A 12260-nucleotide genomic window follows, 5' to 3' on the forward strand; every position below is an offset into this window, starting at 1 on the left:
AGGATAATTTGAGAATCTTGCCAGCTCATCACAGATACTTGTCTGACAATGCACCTCTTTCATGTGAAGGTTGGGAGAGATGTGATATACAATTGATGGATAAATACAATCCTATCTTTTTCAGCTTGATTTGTCCCCCTCTGGAATCATATTTGATTAAAAAAACAAACATTGATTTTATTTTGCGTTTTACAGATCTTCAGTTCCTTGGGGATGGTCTCTTGCTGAAATGCTGGTGTTCAGAAAGGTTAGTATTACATACATTGTCTCTGAAAGACTTGTGGTTTAGTGGTTTGGGCACCTGACCTGTTATAGGTCCTGGGTTCAAATCTCAGATACAACATCATCATACACTTTTGTGCATTAACTTGCTCTTCAGTGAATACGGATGATATTAATGTGATATCTTGTCGAAAGATGTCAGTACTTTGTCAGCTGGGGCTTGAACCACAAACCTTCCAATGGCAAGTAAAGAATTGTCCTGCCGTGCTATTCATTCCTCTGTGACATACATGTGGTGTGGAGGTGATCAAACGATTCAACAATTGAACTTTGGATTCTCTTGAAAAGGTACAGTATCGACTGATGCTACCACACGTACACGTGTAGCCAAGTCCTCATTGACACTTCTTTGTCCTGTTTACTCATAAGTGTGCTCCCACAACCTTAACTGAAGGTTAAACTCCTTAAGCAAAGGTTAAACTAACAGGGCTAGACCATCAGCCTTAGGAACAGCTTACAATGATGACGTGGTCCTTAACAAACTTTAGACTTGTTTGTCGGTGACCGATATGATGTTCTTATTGGCACGCTGTGTGTTCTTCCTGGGTACCTGTTTGCATAGATCATCATGGCTGGGTTTGATAATGGTGAAGGTAACTTGAAAGCAGGAAGGATGATGAGTTTGAAATGTCTGTAAAAAGTCTAGAGTTCATAGCTACCTACATGACATGTGCCACACTTTATGTTTCATGTGCAAAGTACATTATACAGTGATATGGCAAGTAGCTTTAGTCAAGTGTTGTTGAACCTTCTGGACTCTGTACGGGACTTCGACTTTGATCCTGTTTTTCACCGTCTTGTCTCTGTTGTTGTTTTTTTTTTATTGTCGAGAAAGAAAGCTTTGATACATTTGATGATTACCAGTACCAAGCTTTTGAGGCGATACCTTTGATACGTGACCATGCAGTACAAGATACAATAGATCTATCTGGTAGTGATTTATTTGGACTGTGATATACGATGAAACACCCACCATTCAAGAGTTTGGTTATACTCCTCCAAGATAAGATAGTCTTATTTTCCCAACCCAAGTTTCTGACATCTTTCTGAAACTTATAAACAGTAGTTTCAACTGTAAGTGATGATGTCTTTCACAAGTCTTATCCAGTCATATCTGGATGAGCTTAACAGGGCTCTGCACTTTCCAGTCATGAGGGTTGATAAACTTTCTATAATACCCTGATGGTTTAAGATGTGGTATTTGAATTAAGAGGTCTACACTTGTCCTAAATCAAACCCCAAAATTAGCATAAATAATGGGAACATTCTTTCTCTGTACTAATTGTCATGGATTGGAGACATTGAGCAGGAAACATTCTGTGATGAAAATGATTGAAAAAAAAATATATGTAAAGATGTAAAAATCAAGACTTTTGATTGTAACCTGAGTGTAAATGAATTGTAAACAGTGCACACATGATTCTGAGGTACCAAGACTTCTGTTGTGATGAAACAAAAACAACTTTATAATTACAGTGTTAATTTATGCACACATACACACTCGACATACAGATATATTACTGTATACGCTATATATTTCGCGTGGGTTTTATTTTCGCGAATTTCGCGAGTCGGGAGCTATTCGCAAAATTAACAACACTGGAAAATATTACCTTCCAAAATGAATCCCTTGCCTTGATGATACGAACATTTCAGTACTAGTATACCATGTCACGGCTTACCGAACAGACCATACTGGCTAAGCTTGTTTACGCACGTCCACGCCTACTTACGAATACTGTAGAGAGCCAATCCATTATCGCAAGGGGACCACTCGTCAGAAATCTAGCGCGATGGACTTAACCACTTCAAAAATGTTGAATTCTAACTTACTAGTTCGCAGAGTTTGGTAAGTTTTTTTCATGCAGTGTATAACTAGTATCATTCTTATTTGCCAGTAAGTTGAAAATTCACACTTTCTTTGGCACTTCATATTTTCTCTGGTCCCCCAATTGCGAATTTAACCACTCGCGAAAATGTGTGACAGCGGCAATTCGCGAGAATTTATGTACGCGAAAATTATAGCGTATACAGTATGCATGCAAGGATGCGTATAACTGTGTACAGTATGCATAGGCATACAATGTACGTGTGTGCACTTATATTCATACTTCTAACACTTCTTGACACATACAGTGTATAGTGTATATAAACTAATGAATTTGAATTTTAGATTTATGCAGGTACATTTTATACAATCTGATTATTTTTTTTTGCCAAATTAGGCAAGAGTTGCCCTGGGTCTGGACAGGTGCAACTATTGCTTCTCAGCAGGAGCTCCACTCTCCATGGAAACACTGGAATATTTCCTGAGTATCAACATCCAGCTCTACGACATATACGGCATGAGCGAGAGTACAGGTGAGTGAGTGGATGACGACAGCATACTGTATAAGTCAAATATTTCACAAGGTTTTTATTTTCGCGAATTTCGCGAGTCAGGTGCTATTCGCGAAATTACAGACACATGAAAATATTGACTCTGATCCCGATATGAATGTGACATACACGCATACCTTTCTTCGTTCAGTTTAGTACTCCACGTTCGCGAATTTAACCACTCGCGAAATCGGCGGGAAGTCCCGATTCGCGAAAATTTTGACTCGCTAAATATATGGCGTATACAGTAGTATGGTAGACAAATTACTGCTGCTGCGGCGACAATTGCTCCTATGAAATATCTGCACACTAAGCCAAACATAAACTTATCCCAAAGAATAATCCTAATCCTAATCCCAATCCTGACATGAAACTAAACCTAAAACCCTATCACAACCCTAACCCTCAAAGATAAGTCCGTGGAGAAAATAAGACCGGAGCAATTTTCGCAGGAGCAAATGTCTTGTCACTGTGTCCTTCATATTGCTATTTTGTAATTACCTTATGAAAACTTGATTTGCTTTCTTAGTTTTTACCAATTTCATGAAATTGTCAATGTGTTTTTTACTTGATTTTACTTAATCTATCTATGTAAAGTTGAACGTAGAGACTAGTGTCAGTACAAGAGGTGGTACAGTCTGAAAGCACAGTTGATGTACCTTTCACATATCATGAACACTGGCTTTCCAACTTCAGTATATGACTCTCACAAAGTCTGACTCCATATCTGATCGTTAATAGGTGTTCCTTGTATGCTCTTGATGCTGCCATGTCATTCTAGTAATAGTTCATGATGTCCCTTTTATAATGTTTGTGAGGAGGCCTTTCTTTTAGCACAGACTTCCGGCACTCATCACTCTCTTGTCTGTACTGATTTTTTATTTTCTTTGATGTAGATATAGGTTGTCATAAAATTCCAATCTTAGGTGCTCAAAGTATACAGATGTGCTGACCTGACAGTAGCAAATTCATATTTATATTGTCATAAAATTTGTGTAACTCTGGTAGTGTAAGAGTCAGAGATAAACTGTATACGCCATATATTTCATGAGGTTTTTATCTTGGTGAATTTTGCGAGTGGGTACTATTCAAAATTAAGAATGCGCGAAATTATCAACTCTGATCTTGACATTGGTGTTACATGCTTGTATACATTTTACTGTTCATCACTGTACACCACAATTGTTAATTCAGCCACTCGCAAAATTGTTGGGAAGCCCCAATTTGCGAAAAATTTGACTTGCTAAAATGTATGGCATATACAGTATTCTTGAATAGGTGTGTAAAGCTCAGTAGCATGTCCCTATTGAACCATGACCTTTCATTTCTCTCCTGTTTTGACCCCTCTTCCAGCCGAGTGTAATGGAATGTTCGATTATCATGCTGTTTCTCTTTCCTTATGTCTTTTTGTACCACCTTTTCTCTTACAGGTCCACACAGCTTCTGTCTCCCGGGGAGATTTAGGATCGGCAGCTCGGGAATGACCTTTCCTGGAGCAGAGACCAAGATTTCAGACCCGGATAAGGACAACAATGGAGAGGTAATAAAAGTGAATCTAATCTCAGCAGACATATAAACCTCAATCTTACCTTCATCGTAGTTGCCTCCAATACCCCTTTCATGCTAGTCGTTTGAGGGATCACCGAAGAGATTCAACAGGGTAATCAAAGGGGGAACATGTGCAAAACATTTCTTTCGAACTAGCAAATGACCTCTCGGTTAAATTTCTCTTGTCCACTCTTCTGCAGTGGAAGTAAACATTATTGCACATGTGCGAAGCGGCCAGCAAGACATTGTAGGTGTACTGTAGGTGTACAGTGCTTTTCACTGGAGAGTTTATACACAATGCATTTCACTTGACAGCGTGACCTCAGAGTTCCTGGGGTCGCTCGAGAGTTTACCAGGGACAGTTCAATGGTACATGTTGTAACATTTCACCCAGCATTGTACGTGGGATTTCACCCTTAAGACCTTTCATACTATAGGATTCACCCGGGTGAAATTTGCTAAGTATGAAAGAACGTTAACATGTGTTGCAGTCGTTTCAACTGCCCCTCCATATATGAGTCTTTGTTGATGTTATGTAATAGGTCAACTTTATTGACAGCTAGAAGCTGTCTAAGCCTTTCATCTTGTAGGTCAATCAATGGGATTAAGCTGATTAAAGGATAAAGTGTGTCAATGATGTTAGTTGCTTCCAGTATTCTGTTTGGAATTTGCCGTGGATTTTGACACCATTAAGAGGACACTATTGAGGGAACTGTTTAGAAAAAATTTCTGTGTATTGAGGGTCATAGCAAACAATTTTGACATTTGATGATTTAATAAGGACCTTGGTCAACCGTGGTGTATTTTCAACGTTATCATTTAAACAGACCACAACCTCATTTGTGTCATGCACAATTTAGATGACATCGCAGTTTTAAATGACATCACAGTTACAGATGTACCTTCAGAAGGTTTTAAATGTGATAGATTCCGCTGCTGTAATATGTGAAATGTAGAACGAGGCAGAAGCATACACCTCATTACAGTCAATTAGAACAATTGAAATAGATGCAACATTATTCAGACATATATATTTTGCAATTATTGTAGCAATACAATCAACTGGGCATGGCAAAAATTGTAGCAATAACAGATTGATGATATTTTAACCTGGTTTGATTTATATGAACTGTGAAGAGGAAGATTGAGTCTGCCATTAATACTGGTAATGATTAATGAAGATGTTACAATATTAATGACTATTACTGCAGCCACAGATCTATATCAATGTCATTGCTATAGCTGATGCTACATTATTGTAAGCTTTGATTATCTTATGTGAAAGGCACAGTATTATAATTTGTTATTGTTGTTTTTCTTGTTTAATTTATGTTTCTTCTGCTTTGTCCAGTTTTTTTAATCATAAATATTTAGGAAAATGTAATGCAGATCACTTGATGTCGGTTGTTTTACTTCCACTTATGCATCTAGTTTTGCTGTTGCTGTACTATATTACTGGTATTGTCTGTCAGTAGTTATCAGTTATCGGTAATAGTCATTATAGGTTGTAGAATTACCACTATCATTGTCTGCGGTGTTGTTGCAAACATCATCATCTTTGTTATCGTTTCCATGGTGACCGTGATGTGTAGGTGTGTTACAGAGGACGTCACATCTTCATGGGATACCTCAACATGGAGGAGAAGACAAGAGAGGCCATTGATGAGGACGGCTGGCTGCACTCGGGAGACTTGGGCTACATCGACGAGGACGGCTTCCTCTTCATCACCGGCAGGATCAAGGGTAGGTAGATGAGTTGGGTGTGGTGGCAGGATCAAGGGCGGGTAGATGAGTTGGGTGTCGTTCCCAGCTCCTTGGGTGCAATAGTCGTAGATGCTACCTTTCAAGAGCTTTATATTTTTTAAACAGCCTTTTCTAGGAACTTATGTCCTAGTGGCAATTTGTAGTCATTTGTTGATAGCCCTTCATGTTCTTTTTGATTCATTAATATTCACTTGGCAAAATGTCAAATGTCAAAGATTTATAAATCTATGTCAGGGATGTGTCCAATCATCAATGAACATTGAAAATGGATGGTTTCTGATCATTTGAAAATTCTCTAAGTTAGCAAAAGCAGTCATTCCAAGTATGAATTCTGTTCAAGTCATGCATGTCTATTTTTTTTTAATGTGTGTATGTATGTGTATAGTTATGTTTATGTGTCTTTGTATATGTTTGTATGTATGTGTGCAGAGTAGTATACCACATTAATGAAACGGTGATATGTTACATCTTGATATCCCTCCCCAGAGCTAATCATCACAGCGGGAGGAGAAAACATCCCCCCCGTACCCATCGAGGATATGATCAAAAAGGAAACGCCCATCATCAGTAACTGTATGCTGATCGGAGACAAGCGAAAATTCCTCTCCATGCTCATCACACTCAAGGTAGCTACACTCTATCACCATCCTTACCCCTTTATTATCTACTACCATTCCCCTTCCCCTCTCCCATACTCCCCCCTACTTATCTCGACCTCCCTCTGCTACCTCAATGATTAGCACCAGGCTGGGGGGGCGGAATCCGCCCCCCCTTGACGTTTTGCGCTATAATTCTGTAACGCGAGAAGGCCTCATCGCGAGGCTTCTTGACTTTCTTCGTTCAAGTCTCGCGCAACTTTTGAGACCAAATTTGCAACGTCCGCGCATACTTTTGCGAAGCCACGCCCATTTTTGTAACGGAATGTCGCCCCAAAATGGGCACAATTTTGTGATTTTGTGTACATTTCCTATGGAAAACAGTGCTCTGTCATGAAAGTCATAAAAACCTGATTATTTTCACAATTAATCACTTTCATTGATTAATTTTGTGCTAATTATGGTAGAAAAGTGGTCAGTGACAATTTCCAATGAAAAAACAAAGAAAAAACAAAAGTTGAAAAACATAGAAATACATAAGAAATTCTGAAAACAATAAAATACATAAGAATTGAAATGAGTTTTGGAAGTTTTTGTGATGTACAATTGTTGAATATGCTAAAACAGATTTACAGATCAAAAATTAGACTCTCAATGCTTTTAGTTAGGCCAAAATATCATCTTGAGCGTAATTTGCATAATTAATTAAGATTAGAAATTGATTGTTTCAAAAAATCTTATGACGCTGGTCTCACGCATGCAAAATTTCATCGCGATCGGAAATCCATCCCCCCGGTCTGAGCGTAGCCAAAAAAGCCCGGCCCCTTTAGGGTTAAATGCCTCTGGCAAAAAGGTTAGGTTATTTAGAAGCAGTTTCCCATGGTAATGAATGGCTATGAGATCAAACTTTGCTACTTTGTTGAAGCTGAATTGTGTAAATTGATTGAAATCTGTAGAACTGGTAGAAGTTTCACCCGTCAGTCTGTGAGAATCCTCTGTGATTGTTTCTTCCTACAGGTGACAGCCGATGAAGCCGGTGTGCCGTCAAACGATCTGAATTCCGAGGCTCTAGCCATCACGAAAGAGATCGGGAGCAGAGCCACAACGGTGGAGGAGGCGAAGAAGGATGATCTCGTCAAGCGGGAGATCCAGCGGGGCGTCGACGAGTACAACAAGTCAGCCACGTCGCGAGCGCAGCGGGTGAACAAGTGGACCATCCTGGACGGTGACTTCTCAGTAGCAGGGGGAGAGCTGGGTGAGTTTAGATAGTCTCTGATTCAGTCCTTGTGTTTCTCTATCTTGCTACAGACCAGGCTGCACACCCCCTGTGTGATGAAACTTCAATCTTCAGTCGGTACTAAGCCCCTGAGATTACTGTAAAACCAGAAACAATGGCGGCACGAAACTTGATTTTTGTGAATTTTGCGAAGCTCAGTTGGATTGCGTATTTAACACCATGCAAAAATTTCGCCATGCGCCAGGGTAATAGTCTGTGATCTCCTCTTTCGTGAAAATATATTTACGTGAACATGACAGCTTATACAGTACAAGTGTATTAGTGTTGCCAACTCTGTTTTAGGCATGATCTCAGTATGTATTGTGTAATATCAAAAGCGAATTTTGCTTGGCTGCTGTGTTTCACAGCTCTTTCAAAACTGATGTTTGTCCAGGCTGCTTTAATGTGTGCTTGTCAGAGGTGGCAGCCGTACGTGGAATTCTCTGGGATGAGTCAAGTGTATTGTTGGTGCTCTTATGGTGCGGTCAGACTGGCAAAAGATTGATAAGTTTAACATCGTGAAATCTTCGCGATCTTTTCTCATGCAGCCACACTGGCACGCAAGAAAGAAGTTAGAATGCGGCGTCCCATGGCTAGTGATTGTGACATAACAATGAACATCTGTACACGACAGTGGCCTCGCGCTTTGAAGATACCGCCCGCAAACAGATCAAGAAGTTTGGCGGGGGTGAGGGAAATATCCCTAATTGGAATGGGAAGTTTTGCGAGAAGTTTTGCGGGAAATTTGCAGTCACACTGGCAAAATTTCGAGATCTTAAAGATATTGAACTTAATCTTCTTGATCTTTTGCCAGTCTGACTGCGCCTTAAAGGTGTCTTTTCAGCAACTTTGATGATAATGTGTTGTGAATTGTGTCTTAGCATCATGATGTAAGAAACTGTCCTGATGCTCCTTGATTTGTTTTTAGTTCATTGACCTCTGTCTCATTCCTCTCCTCTGTGTAACCCAGGGCCAACGCTGAAACTGAAGAGACCCATCGTCAACAAGATGTACAAAGCCCAGATTGATGGTCTCTATGAGAATGCTGAAACACCGAGGGAATAACCCAGACTTGTCTGATAAAGGAAACTACCCTAGTCCTCGTCTTAAAACCTTTCAATGATTTTTGTAAATTTGTACCATAAATGTTATACCAGATGGCATATATATATTTTGATGCTATAAATAGTATATACAGATGCTTGGCAGATTATTTGCGTCGATTTGTGTTGTTGTTGTTGAAAAATAAGAGTTAACTTTTCATCCAGTCCACAATTTGAGAGAGTGTTGGAATAGTTGTAGGCTGTTTATTTGGTCATTTGGCATTTTGAAAGAAATTTTCAAGGTGTAAGGGCTGTTTGTATATGTATGGTAGGTGTGTTGTGTAATACTATGGGTGGACAATATTATTGTAAATACATGAAAACGATGAAACAGTCTTCAGTGCATCACTTTATTAGTTGATAATGACACTCTTGTGGAAAGAAATGCTATAACATTTTGCTTTGATGTCTTAAGCAAGTTCTGTCATGGGAATGATTCTAGCTCTTGCACATTCACATTTGCACATTCAGGAATGCATAGACATGATGCACTGATAAAGAAAATAATAGAATTTGATGGAATTCATTGTGTTTATTGCATTTGTGTCTTAAAGTACATCAGCCATGTAACTGAGAAAATTTGCCACCTTCTGTTCTACAATGAGTGTGAGAGAAAAAGAAAGAAAAAGGGAATGAAATATCCTTGGATATAAATATTCAAGATTTGAAAGGCACTTGTTGATGTGAAAGTTTATGGTGATGCATGTGTATACAGAATGAAATCTCTATCCAGCAGTCAACTATCATAATTCTTAGTGCTGCGTCAAACAAGGATGACATATGATGTATGCTTTCTTCAAAGACCAATACAGACGCATGCTTAGTGTGCACAGCAGGGATAGCCAACAATGAAAATTACTTCTTGCCATATATTTTTATATGTTTTAATTTGTTCTCATGTTAAGTCCATTATGTGATGTGGCCAGTGGGCATTCTTGGGTCCTTGGAGTATTAGTAGTACTCTTATTCATTTTTTTTTTTTCTTGAAAATTGGTCATTCTTTGATTTGTCTGTCAAATGTTAAATCTTATAGGATGATTATTGAAATGTCCATTGGAATGTCCATTGACTTTGGGTGCATTTGAGTGCTCTCCTGAAGCGAACTGTATTGTACTGTACACGCACCAGAGGAATGCTCGATTGCTCCTAAATGTACCATACTGTACTGAACTGAGCAAAAAGTGGACCACTTCCCAATGTGCTCCAAAAGCGTACCAAAAGTTCGCAGGTGAGGATGTGCGTAACATGCACATACGCCATAATGCAAAGAGTTAATTCGCTTTTTTAGGGCCAGCTGTAAGTGCCAGGTGAATGACCCTTTTGCTACAAAATGCGTGAACCCCTCTGCAAATAACTCATGAGGTATGCTGGCACAGTTCAGTACAGTACACTTTGGTTCAGTTCGCTTTGGTCTCTTTAGAGCCCTTGAACATACCCTTAGTATCAGACTTTGAGAGGAATTCCCCAGTCAGATTTTGAGATCAGAAGTCCAGATGAAATGCATAATTATGAGTTCACCATTCACATATTTGGCCATAGGACTGCTTAAAGAAGCACCATCAACTTTGTTGCAGTAATGTGTTTGCAGCAGGTATTGAATGATTTAGATTTGTACAAGACATTAATAATGCCAGAGATCAAAGGTGGTCAGACATTAATAAGTGTATCATTTTACTTTATTCTTCTGTTAGAAGCTTGCAAATGCATGAAATAATTAATTTTCGTTCAAGTCAGGTCAAATTTCTGAAATAACGCTGAAAACTGTTATACCAAAAGTTTTTCTTTTGTCATTGTACTCCTGTTTAGGGATGATAACGATAAGATTGTTGTCTTATTAGGTCAAGTCAAGATGTGAATTTTCATTGTTTGAGCAATTACCTGTAGTGTGTAGGTATTTTAAGAATTTGGATCCACATTGGTACTTTGATTTGATGGTGCATGGTTATAAACTGGATTGGTTTAGGCTAGCGAGGTGCTAGGTCCAAACACCTTTGGGAGGCTTTGGTATGAAACAGCTAAGTAAACAGAAGCAAGATCAGTTGGTAATAATGATCATACAAATTAGATTTTGCTTCGTTTTCTTTTGCTTTTGTGGTAGTTTGAGGGGCAATTGTGTCGATGAATGGTAGTATGCAATACTGGTATTCTGCCGAGATGGAAGTTAAATCTCGGCACTTTGAAAATGCCAGTGCTGTCATGAATGTTTGGATTATGGCGAAAAAAACTATTAATGTTAGACGTTTTTCATGTTATGCCAAAGAAACTTGTGCTGTCATAGATTGAAGCTCTTGCTTTGTATTTATTTTACCAGTATTGTATGTAGGAATCATACTTATGATTTATTTTTCTTGTGCATTTGTTAATTTGCTTGATCATGGGATCAATCATGCCTAAATAGATATCACATTATTCGATGTGATGTTTGTGAATTTTGCATTTCCCACGATGGATCATTTCAATACTAATGTTTTGTAAATAATTAAATTTATATTTTGTTTGTTGTGCACTAATGAGTGATTTGAAAGAGGGTATGATTATAACACAACCTTTTTTCTGTTAACTCAAAATCAAAGCCAGACCTATGACATTGCACAAAACTAATCGTTGATCATACTACAGCATGTTAGAGATGAAAGTTATATAGCAAGAAAGCAATGGATTAGATTTGCTGTGAATTTGATAACTTATATTTATTTATGAACATTTATAAATTTTGGTTCAAAACAATTGCATGAGATGGCTCAAATCTCATATGAATTAAGTAATGATTTCAAGAGATTTTGGTGCATTTTTTTAAATTTCTGTTGATTGTTGCTTTTTGTTGATTGTGCAAAGACGTCAAATTCAGTCTTATGTGTCTGTGAGATTCTATCCTGTTCTCAGACATGGTTTTAACTAGTGACACAAACCCAAAAGATGCATTCTTACTATCATCCAGGGGTCCATCTTTCCTCCTCATAAATAAAAAGAATTGCCACGTTTAAATTTCAAAGAGAGGTTAAATTGGCCATTGAAGTTATACCCATTGATTATGCTTATAAAATATTGTTTATGTCATATGACTCTATTTTTTTTTAAACTAGAGTTGTGGACCTGTAACAACAATTTGCAAGTGGTTAAGATGGTGCCATCAATGACATTTGTGAGATACAGCTGTGTAGGCAGTGGAATCCCACAGTTGTATAACATCGTTTTTGCACTCTTGTATTGGGGTAATGACTAGGTGTGTTGCCAATTTTTGGACTATCTGTCTGTTTGTGAAAATATTGGAAAATAGCATTTAAGTGCTGCATGATGGTCTACATGGATGAT

General features: G+C 38.4%; 1 protein-coding gene across 1 annotated transcript in view; it reads left to right on the forward strand.

The window, feature by feature from the left end:
* The window catches only part of LOC139717094 (long-chain-fatty-acid--CoA ligase ACSBG2-like), a 41346-nt gene extending 32436 nt beyond the window's left edge, over window positions 1–8910 (forward strand). Inside the window, exons 9-16 of the mRNA XM_071628600.1 lie at window positions 196–247; window positions 2508–2643; window positions 4092–4201; window positions 5802–5952; window positions 6460–6599; window positions 7587–7824; window positions 8480–8533; window positions 8816–8910. Of these exons, the coding sequence (XP_071484701.1) occupies window positions 196–247; window positions 2508–2643; window positions 4092–4201; window positions 5802–5952; window positions 6460–6599; window positions 7587–7824; window positions 8480–8533; window positions 8816–8910 (976 nt within the window). The remainder of the gene's footprint in view (window positions 1–195; window positions 248–2507; window positions 2644–4091; window positions 4202–5801; window positions 5953–6459; window positions 6600–7586; window positions 7825–8479; window positions 8534–8815) is intronic.
* Window positions 8911–12260: the final 3350 nt, after the last annotated feature.

The sequence above is a fragment of the Diadema antillarum genome, unplaced genomic scaffold (assembly GCF_040938485.1).
Source record: "Diadema antillarum isolate AM-2024a unplaced genomic scaffold, OU_Dant_1.0 scf00000071, whole genome shotgun sequence".
In the NCBI taxonomy this organism is placed as follows: Eukaryota; Metazoa; Echinodermata; class Echinoidea; order Diadematoida; family Diadematidae; genus Diadema; species Diadema antillarum.